This window comes from Diadema antillarum, unplaced genomic scaffold, assembly GCF_040938485.1.
Source record: "Diadema antillarum isolate AM-2024a unplaced genomic scaffold, OU_Dant_1.0 scf00000049, whole genome shotgun sequence".
NCBI lineage: Eukaryota > Metazoa > Echinodermata > Echinoidea > Diadematoida > Diadematidae > Diadema > Diadema antillarum.
Genome location: NW_027270938.1, coordinates 1,702,787 through 1,718,714, shown reverse-complemented (window position 1 = coordinate 1,718,714; position 15,928 = coordinate 1,702,787). Strand labels below are relative to the sequence as shown.

At 39.5% G+C, this 15,928-nt stretch overlaps 2 protein-coding genes across 2 annotated transcripts; both read left to right on the top strand.

Annotated features, from left to right (window-relative positions):
• Positions 1-254: 254 nt before the first annotated feature.
• On the top strand, positions 255-1,355 carry LOC139715447 (histamine H1 receptor-like). The gene has a single exon (XM_071627020.1). It carries the CDS (start codon positions 255-257, stop codon positions 1,353-1,355), a length of 1,101 nt encoding a protein of 366 aa, XP_071483121.1.
• A 4,039-nt stretch (positions 1,356-5,394) lies between these two features.
• On the top strand, positions 5,395-14,520 carry LOC139715446 (histamine H1 receptor-like). Its single transcript, XM_071627019.1, has 2 exons — positions 5,395-6,022; positions 13,820-14,520. Exons 1-2 carry the CDS (start codon positions 5,395-5,397, stop codon positions 14,518-14,520), a joined length of 1,329 nt encoding a protein of 442 aa, XP_071483120.1.
• The last annotated feature ends 1,408 nt before the right edge of the window (positions 14,521-15,928 follow it).

Here is a 15,928-nt window from a genome sequence, read left to right as displayed (position 1 = left end):
TTTCGTTATATGTGTTTTCATGGCTCTTCTTCCCTTCTTAAATCTAGAGCCTGAACAACAATACTATGAACCGAAGTATCAACGACTCGAGTCAAACGCTCATTCTGTCCGTGACAGTGGGACTGACGTTTACTTGGCAAGCAGGTATTTTGTTTGGACTTTCTTTGATTACAATCTTAGTAAATTCGCTCATTCTTCTGGCATTTTGCACCGAAAAGAAACTCCGGACTTACAGCAATTACTACATATTGAACATGACAGTGGCCGACCTTCTGGTAGGCCTTGTCTGCATGCCAATCCGCGCGTTAATATTCGTCTTCGATCGCACCTGGATGCTGGGCGGCACCTTCTGTTACATCTTCATAGGGGTGCAGAACGCTCTTCCCGGTGTGTCCGTGTTTGGCGTGGTTGTGATATGCGTCGATCGTTACCTAGCAACGTCGTATCCTCTGCGTCACTACAGATGGAAGACTAAGAAGACAGCGGTTGTCGTCAACGCGTTGACCTGGTTCATTCCCTGCTCCATTTGGTTGAGTATCAGCACGTTTTGGGACTTGGCCCGACCGAGGGTCTCTGTGACACGGTCAGGATGGTGCGATCCAAATTACTCCAGGTACTTTATCTCAAGCACTATCACTGTGCTTCTTCGTGCATGCATCCCATTCTTGACGATCGCGACTTTGAGTGTTCAGATCTACCGTCGGGCAAAATCCGCCGGCCAGAAAAGTCTCGGGGGCAGAAGCATTCGGTCTATGTCAGCAACGAAAGGAGATGACAAATTTCCTTCGACAGTGAGTCAAGACCAAATCATGTATGAGGTGGATGCAAAAAGCACGGAACGTTCCACTGACACACCTTCATCGGACGTCGAAGCTGAACATGAAAACAGTGGATCGTCACAATTGAAACGCGGATTGCATGATAAGCAAATATGCAATAAACCTCACTCGCGTAGACTTAAGATTTTCACGCTTTCGGTTAATTTCCAGGACCATCTTTCCGGACAAGGGCAGGGTGATATTGGAAACGTTAACGCTCGTCTGAGTTTTGCTGATAGAATTGGGACTAAGATGAAGAGCGGGAAGGGAAGCGCCGACGGGGCAAAAGCCATGCGTACCTTAACTTTCCTGCTCATAGCCTTTTTTATTTCATGGCTACCAAACACCATCGTTCTAGTCCTACTTTCAATCTCACCGACGATCCTTACAAGTCTGCCTTACGCAATACAGCTTCGAGAATCCGTCCGATGGATATCCTTCTGTAACAGTACCATCAACCCGCTGGCCTATGCCGTGGCTCAACCTCTTTTTCGCCGTGTCATCTTAAAGATGGTCTGCACGAGATTGTCAGAATAGACTAACGAACCCAACACTATAAAGTCAGCATCGATAAGAAAGAATTGATAGAAAATTAAAGAAATCAAAGATTTCGTGTCGTCTCACACCGTAGTCCTGCCTGCAGTTAAATAGCAGTATAGATATCCATTAATAAAATGCAGAAGTTCCCTTTTGTTGAGGGGATTATCTTCTTTAAATCAACCCTCCCCCTCCCCCTTGGTTTTCTTCCATACATTTAGTACATTTTGGGATTGACAATATCCCAAATTACATCAAAATGTGCTTACGAGATATCTTTATTTGAATTTAAAAAATTCAATACCTCCCTCTCATACTCAGGAGAGTTGACCTTGGGGGACAAGGGGAGCAAAAGAGCCCCCCCCCCATATTTTTATCTGGAGGGGGGAGCAAACATATCCTTTTGCCCCCAAATAATTTCAGACATTCCATTTTCCTTGATTTTAGTGGAAAATTTTCCAAATAGCGGTGTAGCGGTGTAGATATCCATTAATAAGATGCAGAAGTTCCTTCTTGTTGAGCGGTGTTGAGGGGATAGCTTCATTAAATCGACCCTCCCCATCCCCCCTATTGTTTGATTTACAATATCCCAAATTACATCCAAATGTGCTTAAGAGACTTTTTTTTTTTGAAAATTTGAATTCTAATAATGTGATAGCTCCCTTCATACATAGGAGAGTCGATCTTGGTGGACAAGGGGAGCAATTGCCCCCCCCCCCCCCATGAAAATATGTGGGGGTGGGGGCATTTTATTTTGCCCCAAATAACTTTTTGCTTTTTGGTAGAAAATTGACCAAATATTTGACTTAAATTGTACACTAGATCGTTGATTTTCAATCCTGAAAATGTACAATCTCCCTGTCCCGTTCGGTTTCCTTCATTACACTTATAGAAAAAATACCGAATAGTCCATCACGAAGTGTGCACAAAATTTGCCACTTCTATTTCAACAAAGGTGGCTTATGTCAGAGGAACACCCCTTTTCAATTCACCCCTCCCTGCTTGTTTCCCAACCAAATACAAGCAGATTTTGTACACTTTTTTCATTCTTCAATTTTTCAAATATTTTCAAAAATGTCTGTAAAACGTAACTTCATTTAAGTTTTAAAATTCTCTTCGAATGGGAAGGGTATGGGATACACCCTTCCACTCCCTATCCCTGCTCTGGTATAGCCTCCCCTTCATGCATTGAACATAACTAACCTTAGAGGGATTTGCAATTTCCAGATAAGCCACTGCAATCACAAAAAAAAAAACAAAAAAAAACCAAAACAAAACAAAAAGATGTCTCCTCCAACAAGCTCTCCCAAGCCGGTGTATAGCCCCCCCTTCATTAGATAACAGACTTATTACATTTGATGCAAATTTTCAGCTATTCCACCGAAAGTGTGAGTCAAATCGTTGAATTTTAATTCTAAAAATGCGAAAGCTCCCACTAATGGAAAGGGAATTCTCCACCTCCCACCCTCCCCACCCTCCCCATCCTCCCCATCCTCGGTCCCGCTCAACATAAACACTATGGGGAAACGACAGTTTCCCAAGTTACATCAAAATGTGCTTACGAGTTATGTTGAATTCTAAATATGCAAAAGCTCTCGTTGATTGTTTAATTTCCATGCTGAAAATGCAAGAGATCCCTCTTATATGCAAGTGATCGATCAGGGAATGAGGGGGCAGTTGCCCCCCTTGAAATATTAGGGGAGGTTAAGCTTTTCAATTTGCCCCTAATAATACCCGACATGCGGAAATTATTCTTGCTTTTTTTTGACAGAGAATCGTCCAAATATTCCAAGTAAATTATGCACTGTCCCGTTGACTTTCAATGCTGAATATGCAAATCTCCCTCCACCGCCAGGTTCCTTTCATTACTCTTACAGTCCCTCCCCCTCCCCCATTGTTCCGACGGCCCTGAACCAGGGTTCCCCGATCGGAAGCCGGGAGTCTTATCCACCATGTCACAGCACCCCAAGTACAGATCTTTATTAGTTAATAATAATGTCGCAATAGTGAATAGACATGCCCCAGTCGAGTAATTAAAGTTTTAATTTCATCAATCTTTGCGCAATTTCTATATGCGCATTCTCGTGTCTTTGTCTTTATGTCGCGTTCATCTTTCATATTTAAGTATAGTTGGTTAAAATTATTACCGTTTCAAAGACATAGATCTTTTTTAGAGAGGGGATGGTGATTATGCAGTGAGACATAGATGAACTACTTTCCTATCTATGAGACCGATGCATTTTTGCTCATACTTAAAATGATATTGGAATCAAGGCTATTTTAAGGGAAGAAAGACTGTTGTGATTCCATTTCTTTAAACTCCTTGGTAATAGAAAGCAATTGTGACAAATATCATCTCTGACATTCCTAATGCAATATGGATAGCGCTTCCTTTCGCATCGGTAAATGCTTGACAGAAAATTTCAAATTTAAAAGACGATATTGATGTAGTTGCCTGCATGGTAACTACATAACATCAGCTATTGTCAATCTGGCATCAGCCAATGATCTTCCGACATTTCTCTTTCTTACCGGGGCCATCGAGGTCGCTATGACTATGATCACACTATTTCCTTATGCGAGAGGGTGCTACGCATATGTGAATATGAATATGATATAAATAATGCCGCGAATATTTTCCTTCATAATCCCGCTCTATTTCAAATATACACACGCAAAATTCTAGTCTTACACATCTTATGCCATTGGATGGCTATAATTGACCAATCAGGGGCAAGGATGCAAGAGATTGCTCCCATCTATCAAACAATGTTTCATACAAAAAAAGCGATCAGAGATGAAGACCTGAGAACAGATATTACTTCTCCACTCTGAGGCTGGTTGATCCTATTTGACACAGCATTATCTGCGCAGGCTGTACTCCAGGGAATTACTTCACAGTATATTCTGTCCTGTTCAGTGAGGTACGTACTTTGCTAATCTACAGCCGTGCGCTTCACGAAGTTTTTTTTTTTAATTGCAATTGTCAGAGTTTTGTTTTATGACGATATTACACAGACCTTCATTGAATTAGGCTCACGTAGGCTGTTTTGTAGGCCTATCATTTTCTTTCAGTGATTATTTACATAATGAATGTACATGGGTCTGCAAATATCTCCTTCCGAAAAAAAAAATGAACAGAAAAAAGAAAAAAACAAATTCTACAGAAAACTGAAATCTTATGACATCAGGAACAGCTAGAAATATAAAGCTACATTTGCTTGTTATTTCTTCTTTCTTTTCATGACTGATTTCTCCTGCCCTTATTTCGATCTGTATATTAGGAAGTGATCTCGACATCATAGAAAGTCTCTCTTGTCTTAAATGTAAAGTGGCAGAATAAAACATCGCTTTGTTAGATAAACCAATAAGTTTGTTTCTTCTTTGTTATTAGAATCGATTCAAAGCTTTCAATAAGTAAAGTCGGAACCAATGTTTTGAAAAAAAAAAGTGTATGAGCAAATGGTAATTTTTTCACTTTTTATCATTAACGTTAATAATTCTGAAATCAATCTTTTGCAAGTTTAATTCAATTAATTTAGGAGTTTCCAGTTCTCGAGAATTTGAAAGATAATGGACATTTTACCACATCCAATAATGCGATGACTGCTATATTACAAATATATTTTAAGGTTGAGAATTAGTAATACAGCAACAATTTTTTTTTCGGAATTATTGTGATTTGGTGATATTCTTAGAATGGAAGATATTCCGCTGGTTGTATAAGTAATAAAGAGAGAATACGTATGAAATGCAGGGCAATATTGTGGAAGAAACATTCTTGTTAAATATGTCTCCGTGGTTCTTCTTCCCTTTTTAAATCTAGAGCCTGAACGACCTCAACAACACTATGAACCAAAGTATCAACGACTCGAGTCAAACGCTTATTCTGACCACGGCAGTGGGACTGACGTTTACTTGGCAAGCAGGTACTTTATTTGGACTTTCTTTGATCACAATCTTTGTAAATTCGCTCATTCTTCTGGCAATTTGCACCGAAAAGAAACTCCGGACTTACAGCAATTACTACATATTGAACATGACGGTGGCTGACCTTCTGGTAGGCCTTGTCTGCATGCCAATCCGGGCGCTAATATTTGCCTTCGATCGCACCTGGATGCTGGGCGGGACCTTCTGCTACATCTTCATAGGGGTGCAGAACGCTCTTCCCGGTGTGTCCGTGTTTGGCGTGGTTGTGATATGCTTCGATCGTTTCCTAGCAACGTCGTATCCTCTGCATCACTACAGATGGAAGACTAAGAAGACAGCGGTTGTCGTCAATGCGTTGACCTGGTTAATTCCATGCTCCATTTGGTTGAGTATCAGCACGTTTTGGGACTTGGCCCGACCAAGCGGTGCGGTGACACGGTCTGGATGGTGCGATCCAAATTACTCCAGGTACTTCATCTCAAGCACTATCACTGTGCTTCTTCGTGCATGCATCCCATTCGTGACGATCGCGATTTTGAGTGTTCAGATCTACCGTCGGGCAAAATCCGCCGGGCAGAAGCGTCTCGGAGGCAGAAGCATTCGATCTATGCCAGCAACGAAAAGAGATGATAAATTTTCAGTCAGCCAAGACCAAATCATGTATGAGGCGGAAGCAAAAAGCCCGGAACGTTCCACTGACACACCTTCATCGAACGTCGAAGCTGAACATGTAAACTGTACATCTTCACAATTGAAACGCGGATTGCATGATAAGCAAATATGCAATAAACCTCAATCAAGTGGCCTAAAGATTTTCACGATTTCGGTTAATTCCTAAGACCATCTTTCCGGTCAAGGGTCGGTTGATAAACCAACCGTTAACGCTCGTCTGAGTTTTGCTGAAAGAGTTGGGACTAAAATGAAGCGCGGGAAGGGAAGCGCCGATGGGGCAAAAGCCATGCGTACGTTGCTTCTCCTGGTCATAGCCTTTTTTATTACATGGCTGCCGAGCACAGTTGTCCTAATCTCACGTTCTATTTCACCGACACTCATCACAAGTCTGCCTTACATAATGCAATTGAGGGAATCTGTCCGATGGATAGCGTTCTGTAACAGCACCATCAACCCGCTGGCCTATGCCGTGGCCCAACCTCTCATTCGTCGTGTGATCTTAAAAATGTTCTCCACGAGCCTAGCAGTATAAACTAATTAAACAACCCGATTACTAAGTCAGCATCGATATGAAAATGATAACTGAATGAAATTAAGATTTCGTACAATTCATTGTCCCACACCGTAGTCCAACAGAAGTATAAAAATCTATTAATAAAGTGCAAAAGTTTCCTCGTGTCTTCTTTCAATCAACCCTTTTTCCCCTCGGTTCCTTCCATAGATTTCGTGCACTTTGGGGATTGACAATTTCCCAAATTACATCAAAACTTACGAGCTATTTTCTATTCAAATTCTACAAATGCATCAGCTCCCTCTTATATGCAGAAGGGATCAACCCTGTAGGACGATGAGAGCACCCCCTCCCTGCATGAAAATAATGGAGTGGGGGGGGGGATGGGGCAAACGTATCATTTTGGCCCAAACAATTCCCGACATACGGGGAAATTTTTTTAAATAGAAAATTGTCCACATTGCACGTAAATTGTGCAATAGAATGTCGTCCTTCAATTCTGAAAATCTACAATCTCTCTCTCCTGCTGGGTTCCTTTCATTTAAAAGATTCGCTCATATCAGAGGGTCACCCCCTTTCAATTTACCCTTCCCACTCGGTTCCCAACCAAATGCGACTAGATTTTGTAGTTTTTTTTTTTAATTTTTCAATTTTCAAAATATTCCATGAAAAGACATAACTTCATTTCAATTCCAAAATTCTCTTTTTTTTTGGGGGGGGGGGGGAGGGGGAGGGGGAGGGATTGGAGATACCCCCTTCCATGTACACTCCTTCTTCCTGCCCTGGTAGCCTCCCCCCATACATTCATTTACCACGGCTAACCTTAGAGGGATTTACAATTTTCCAGATGTGCCACCAAGAGTGTGCAACAGATTGTTGCACTGAATCAAAAAAAAAAATACAAAAGCTTCCTCGTAAGGGACGGGGATACCTCCTCCCAGGCCGGTTTTCAGCTATCCCACACCGAAAGCATGCGTCAGATTGTTGAATTTGAATTCTAAAAATGCAAAAGGTCCCACTATCAATCCCCCTCCTAACCTCCCCTTCCTCGGTCCCGCTCCATATAAACACTATGGGGGAATGACAGTTTCCCAATTACATCAAACTATGCTTACGGGATATCTTTACTTGAATTCTAAAAATGCAGAAGCTCTCGTTGATCGTTGAATTTCAATGCTAAATATGCAAAAGAGGGATGAGCATATCATTTTGCCCCTAATGATTCCCACATGCGGAAAATTTTCTTGCTTTTTGATAGAAAATTGCCCAGATATTCCAATTAAATTGTCCAATAGATCGTTTAAATTCAATGCGGAATATGTAAAATCTCTCTCCACCTTTAGGTTCCTTTCATTTCTCTAACACGGTACTTTTGGGATTGACAATCTTTCTATCAAATATTCCATAAAAAGTGTGCATTAGATAGCTTTATTTCAATTACGAAAATGCAGAAACCCCCTCCCTCACCATAAACTCCTAACATTTAGTATACAGTGAGATACCAAGTTGTTTAAGTACTTGGATATTCAGATTTTAATGTATAAAATGTGCGCATCAGATTACTGAATTCAAGGCCTGGAAATGACCCCTCTCCCTCGTGTGGATGGAGGAAATACCAATCCCACACCCTCCCCCTACTCGGTCGATGCTAATGATGGTGTCATTTTGACAAAACCCCAGTAACCAAGGTCTTGGATTCACAATTATTTCAGAGAGAAATTTCTTAGATTTTAAACGTAGATTATGACCAGGATTGTATGGCTTATTGACTTCGCTGAGAAAGTAAGGGTATTTCCATGATTTGAAAGCATTTTTTATTCTTCAACAAAGAATCTTACAGCCGCTATTTACCATTTGCAGATGAGAAAATAGACAGCTTTGAATAGTGCTTCGAAATAGTTCTAGAGTATGAGTTAGGGATAGAAAAAAACCAATGTAAATCGACGTAATAAATGTTAACATGGTTATATAAAAACAAAATCTTAACAATAGTTTCATCAAAATCGTTTGTGGAATATACCGTCTACAGTTATGGTTTATTGAGAAAATGGGTCATATCTACTAATATTGTGACTTTATTGCGATATTTTTGTTTATATGTGGTGTGTTCTCTGATACAACTGAACTATACGTAATATGCATAAAGACTAAGTGTGATAACCCACACCCTTTTTTTTTCAATCACTCCCAATGGTAAACAATAGTTTTAAGCTTGATAGAAGCCCTTATCGGAAATCAGTAGAGACTATACCTGACGGATAGAAATTATGTGTTCAATTCCTTTTGTATGTTACAAATCTTGCGGTTGCACTTTGTATCCGTTTCCAAGAACCTTTCGAGCTGAGATTCCAGTACTCCAATGAGCAAACCATGGTTATTGTCTAAGTGATTAAAAATAAATGCATGTACCGGTTTCTCTGTGGTTGTTCCATGCAGAAAGTTTCGAAGATTTTAGGTCATGTGTACCACAAATTTTAGGGCTACCGATTCACACTTTATGAATGTATGCTTCTAAGACCATCTTGGACGATCGAGCCGAGGTCACGTGCCATAGGATTGAAAAGAACAGGCCATCACAAACATTGACAAAACCGAAATGTTACAGATTTTGCGAGATCTAATGTGTATAACTTCAGTTTTCTCAAGATTCAAATCGAGGCTGTTCTGCAATGACCAATCTTAGACCAGACTTATGCATGATATAATCTGAGCAATAAGTGCAGTAGAATTTATACTTTCTTGTATTGAAACGTTAATCTGTGTATCGTCGGCATATCATGCAACTTTACTTATGCCATACTTCTCTATTAAATCTCCAAGTGGAGGGGCTTACATTATCAAGCAAAAAGGTTCCACGACAGACGAACCAGAGGAACCCCTTGTCTTTCACATAAAAGAATTATCCCTAGTAAAATCAAACAATACTACATTGCACTGGCAGTCTGATAATTGCAATTGTTCTGATTCTTGTTGTACTATAGATGTATTGCATCGTATATCATCTACTCTCTCCAGTTTTGAAGACACATAACAGTGTTATTGATAAGTCAAGCAAAAGGATCCAACACTCCCAAGTTTATATAAATGTTGTATTTCGTCTAATTATACGAGAATCACGTCGCAAAGATTTATCTTTTTGACACAAACACACTTATACACACGCACACTCACTCACTTGACAATTATGTATCTCCAGTTGTTTCTGTGATATTGTCCAAACAAGTATAAAATGAAAACTGCTTTGAAAGCACATCATGAAATATCATTTTCATACATGATGCAGGTGTGGATTTGTCAGTATGGCGCATGCTTGCTTGTGGTATGAGAACTATGATAATCAGAATAGTAGTTGCCTATTTTTTAAAACAGTAGTGGAGTCCGAAATGCATAGTTTGCAAACGACAGAATATATTCCATCCAAACTTCAGTGCATCAACGATGTGCTTTTATTGCACAAACAAGAGAATCAAATTTCCTTTCCCAAAAAGAAATATATCTATATCTATCTATCTATCTACACATATATATATATAGATATAGATATAGATATAGATATACAGCGTGTCCCAGAAAAAAACGAAGCGGGGTTTCCATGCAACTTTTTACTATCAAAATCATACATTTTCTTTATGAGATATACATCAATGGCAAGATAAACTTTTCTTCTTTCATTTGATGTACAACTTAATGTTCATCGTTCATGCATGACTGACTTAGAACAATGAACAATGGTGCTACCAAATTTTCATTTGCACGCGCAAAAAGTGACTTTAAGTGAATTTTTCAGACTTTTAACGTTACGTTTTCCAAAAAATAAAGTTCATAACCCAAATATTCATATTTTCTTCTTTCATATGAGATCTCACGCGGCAAATATGAATAACGCATGCTTGAGAAAAATTAGCATGAAAACATGCTTAATTTCTACCGATTCTACGTATAGTCGAAAAACAAGCATTCAGCTCTCCCGACTTAGCAATTAGACAATGGGCTCATCTGCACCATTGGATTCACACAAAACAACCGCAGTGCTACAATGAATGTTGTTCGGGGGGGGGGGGGGGAGGAGGAGATATTTACAGAGAATGCTGTATGAGACGGAAAGCCCTTTGTTGTCATTTATTTAGAATAAGCTATGAGACATAACCAATAATTGAAGACTAATATCGTGAGTATTCTCAGCTGCACGTAGTCCAATGGCTATGGGGAATCAACATTACAACAATGATACACATTTTGATGATTTTGTACCTCAAACTTATTTCACTGTTTTCATTCCTCTCTACATTTCCCTCACTCGTGGTTAGTCTTTCATCACTGACAGGGATTTGAAGTTTTGAAGGGGAAGGTGAAGCAATAAGAGAGGGTACATCCCATTATTCATCATTGAACTTGCGCTTCTAAAAGGCGCAAGTGCAGGGCAGAAAGTCGGGTTTTTTTTTGGGGGGGGGGGGGTGGGGGGCTCGGAAGGTTTTTTTCGGTCCGTTACTCCCACCCCACCTTCCCAAACATTCCGCTGATGAACATCCTGAGCTCTGTAGTTAGCTGCATGGTCAGGCAAGCCCATGATCATGTTCTAATTTACGACCCTATTCACAACCGAAGTAACAATCCCTTTCACCCCTTCCCTTCATGTAGGCCCTATGTGTAAATTCATTGAAGCATGAAGGCCATTGTTATCTGCCAAGTTGGGAATGTCGGGGAAAGCTAACTGACTCTATATTTACTATTTATCTATCTGGGTAAAATGGAAGCATATTTTCAAGTTAAGTTTTCTCGAGCAGGGGTTGATCATATTTTACGCATGGGATATCATATGAAAAAAAGAAAAAAGAAAAAAGAATGGATATTAAGGCTTTGATTTTATTTTTTGCAAAAGATTGCTGAAAAAGTCTGAAAAACTCATTTAAAGTAGCCATTTGCTCGTGCAAATGAAAATTTAGTAGCACTACTGTCTATTGTTCTAACTCAGTCAGGCACGAATTTTGAACAATGAGTTGTACATCAAATGAAAGAAGAGAAGTGTATCTTTCAATCCATGTATATCTCATACAGCAAATGTGTGATTATGATCGCAAAGAATTGCAATGAAACTCGGTTTCGTTTTTTCTGGGACACGGTATATATATATATATATATATGCATATGTAAAAAATATATAATACATAATATATGTAGTATATATATATATATATATATATATATATATCGCAAGATCCTATCATATGCTACTGCCTTCAATTACTATTATGTTTTTCTTCCATTTCATCAAATACCATCAATAGCGAAAAGTCACACAGAATTTACCGGAGTCCATGCGAATAAAAGTATCACAACATCACGCAGTATAGCAAGAGAGGGTTGAAAAAAAATTGTAAGGCCTTGAAAGGAGATTGACAGCGAAGGTAAAAAACAACAACAAGATAAGGGTGATCGATATTTTTTTCTTTTTTTTCCGCGAATAGTGTGAGAAACGACAACATCAATGAATATCATTGTCAATGTTCCTAAAAGCACGCATAGAGACCCCCTTTTGGATAGAAATACTAACAACAGTGATATGGGAAGAGTAAACGATGGTGATTGGTGGGAAGGATCATATATATTAATCGTAGTGTGTTGCAGTTTATGATTATTCATCAAGGGCTGCGCTTTATACCAAATGAATTTCGGGACTACAACATACAGAAAAAACAACAACTGAATTCAACTTACGATTTCTCGCCTTATTATTGGTTGGATTATAAAATGGATTGTGCTGAAAGATGTGCGAGTAGAATTATTTGAGTTCTGTCATCAAGGTTATTGCTGCAAATATCCGAAGGTTGGATATATTTCTCCATAAATCCCGGGCTATCAAAGTGCTTCAGTGCCTTCTTTGACTTAAGTAGCACCTGCTACCTTTAATTCCACCGGTTTTGGCTATGCTTCATGCTTTTGCTCTTCTAAGGTCTTCTAAGGTTTACTAAACTCGGTAAGATTGACTTATTTTAATGAGTTGAAATGACTATTGTTCTAACAAGCAATTTCATTTCAGTTCTTATTTGCAAAATCAAAGGATTCATTCTTTTACTGTAATGTGAAGATGAAGTAGGCCGATATAATGTTTCTGTGATTTGAACTTAAATAATAACATGTAATGTTTAAGGCCATTATCGGTTTCCCAGATATTTATTTGAAATGATGCATAGACGTCTTCTCCGCACTTTAATTACAAGAGTCATACTTCTACTCCAATAGTGTTTTACAAATGTTAAATTTCCGTTTTGATATTTTTGACATCTCAATATGAGGTTGTATAACTTGATTTACAACGTGACATGATACAATCTTGAGTTAATTTCGTTTCCTTCCTAAAAATTTTCTCGATTAGATATTTCACTAGTGACTCATATACACTGGTGTAACGCACATACCATTGATTACTAAAAAGCTCCACTGGAAAAAACCCTGGAAACATGCTAATGATGACAATCAATATTTCTTCTAACAACTAGAACATGTACCGCTTCCAATTTTCGCTTGTACTCTGTTCCTAAAGAGCCACAATTCTCATTCTGAAATACATGAACGTACAAGAATTCCACTGAAATATTCATAAAGCTGAGTGCAATCAATTATTCGTACATCTCATACAGGGCGGACGCCATGAATAACCGTTCAAGTGATGTCAGGGCCCCTGGAGGAATAGTTCCCAAGGCAACGCTGGAGATTTCTTGGCAAGCAGGTGTCTTATTTTCCATTTCTCTGATCACCGTATTAGTAAACATGGGGATCCTACTTGCATTCTACTGTGAAAAGAAACTACGGACGTATAGCAATTACTACATCATTAACATAACGATTGCAGATCTGTTGGTTGGCTTAATTTGCATGCCCATTCGTGGGCTTATGTTCGCGTTTGATCGCACCTGGATTCTTGGACAAACTTTCTGCTACATTTTTACGGGCATCAATCAAGTTCTCCCCGGAGTCTCAGTTTTCGGGACCGTGATCATTTGTTTTGATCGTTACCTCGCAACCACATACCCACTCACTCATTACCGGAGGAAAAGCAAGAAAGTGGCCACAGTTGTCAACGTATTGACCTGGTTGATTCCTTTATCTATTTGGATGAGTTTGAGCACAATTTGGGACCTTATTAGTCCCAACACGCGTGTGGTGCCTTCGGAGGTTTGTCATCCAAACTATGCTGAGCATGTTGCATCAATGGTAGTCATCGTATTCCTGCGGGCTGTTATTCCATTTGCCGTGATTTTATTGCTCTCTGTTCGAATCTTCTACCGGGCGAAATCTGCCAGCCGTAGTAGATCAGTAAAAACTGTTGATCATATGTCTTTTGCGACCAAAGCCGGAAAGAAGGAAAAAACAAGCACCCATCAACTTTCCCTTCCTAGGGTGACTGAGGACAAGATTTCCACAAAAGTGGGAACAAATGAAGTGAAACAGAACATTCCTTCCATATATGGTCAAGAAATCATTGCACGACGACAAAAAGAGAAGGTTGCCCCCACTGATGCAGACGTTTGTGGCACTTCAGAGCGAGATAGGCCGAATTCGGACGAAAAATCTGGTTCAGTGCTGGGCTCGCCGCCCGTTGGCGCACATACATCTTTTTGCACTGTCCCCAAGAATAGATGTAGTGCTCTCAGTTTTGCCGATGAAAGCCACAGCTACCGGGTCCCAATCTCCTTGAACAGCAGTGGACGCAGCTCTGTAACATCACCTAAGCCCCGGCCAGGTCCTTTTCTAGAGGGAATCACCACGGCGAAAAGTCAGGGCGAGAAGAGGATCTCAGACGGTAGCAAGGCCTTACGAACTTTGGCTTTTTTAGTCGTCACTTTCTACTTGACATGGTTCCTGAATACTCTGAATATCATACTCCGCACCGCAGCGCCGGAATGGTCCACCAGCCTTCCTTCTGCGGTGCAAATCCGGGAGTCCGGAAGATGGCTATCCTACTGCAACAGCACACTGAATCCCCTTGCATACACTCTAGCCCAACCGCTATTAAGGCGAACAATTAGGAAGATGTTTTGTAAAGACAATTAATCTCGAGGAAGATCGACTATGTAACAATGGACGGTATACAGGGAGCTAAGGTGTTTGCTGTGGTCTAATGGCAAATAGTCTTATACGGTTTGTCATAAACACATCGACAGCAGAAAAAAGGTGCTGCGATGTAAATTGTGATTACTTCATGAGTGTCAGATAATACATAATCTATCTATTATAACACATCTGTTTTCTGTGATTTAGTCGACTTAAAAAAAATGTTGTTCATCGATAACTTAATGCAACGTACGTCAATAACGACAGATTTGACAAAAGGTTTACTTAAACCTTTTCAACACAATTCTCAACACTACGTTTTGCTTTTCTAATGTTGGAACGTGCCCAGTATTCTGATGTATTTGGCTATAAAAATACTGAGTACCTTTGCAATTTATTAGGTGTGGCATGTCATAGCTCATAAATATTTTACTTTTTTTACATATTTTACGTTAATTTTCTGTATAATTACATCATGGCAGACTCACTGGCCCGAATTCACGAAGGTAGTACAATCTTTGTCCGCATGGTTTAAACAATGTCGCATGGCCTATTTCGTTACGAAATCAGTCATTTCGGCTACGAAATGACTGATTTCATATAGAAAATAGGCCATGCGACCCATCGGTCAAGTAGGGTCAAGTTTCAAAGGACCCCGAGATACCGAGTTGTTTAAGTACTTATTCACATTTCAATGTATTTTTTTCTTCATTATCAAAAAAAAAGATCGAAAACTTCACCAAAAGTGTGCATGAGATTGCTGAATTCAAGGTTTGAAAATGGAACTCTCCTTCGTGTGAATGGAAGAAATACCCCATCCTACACCCTGCCCGCTGCGATCTCTCGAACGTAACGTATTAGAGCTAGAGCTTTGTCCGCTCCTCTCCCCATAGTGAAAAACAGATCGTCGCCCCTCGTCAGAAAAATCGTTATTCTTTCATTGTCATAAATGGAAGATACCTTAACATAAATACATAGATACCATAAAATCCATAACATAGTCGCTATCCGCATGTACAAAACAAAGGAAACACAAAAATTTCAATCACCAACTTCAATCACCAATTATCAAACGATTAAATTTTTTAAGCACATAATTTATCACAATCTGTATCAATATGTGTTATGTCGCTGGTGCTGATTGCTGGTGCTAATAATAGTGTCATTTTGACAAATCAAAACCACATGTTCTAGAATTACAATTATTTCAGAATGCAGGTTCTTAAATTTGAACTTATATTATGACCAGGATTTTATGGCTTAATGACTTCCCTGAGAAAGGCAGGGGCATTTCCAAGATTTGAAAGCGCGTATATTTCTACTAAGAACCTTACAGCCACTATTTACCAGCTATCGTGCTTCAAAATAGTTCCAGAGTGTGAGTTAGGGATAGGAAGAAAATGAATGT

What these genes read in the sequence shown, in the direction of transcription:
- LOC139715447 (XM_071627020.1), top strand. Translation starts at nt 255, where the DNA reads ATGACAGTGGCCGACCTTCTGGTAGGCCTTGTCTGCATGCCAATCCGC.
- LOC139715446 (XM_071627019.1), top strand. Translation starts at nt 5,395, where the DNA reads ATGACGGTGGCTGACCTTCTGGTAGGCCTTGTCTGCATGCCAATCCGG. An exon ending in CGAAGCTGAACATGTAAACT is followed by an intron (nt 6,023 to 13,819) that starts GTACATCTTCAC and finishes TTGCGACCAAAG; the next exon opens with CCGGAAAGAAGGAAAAAACA.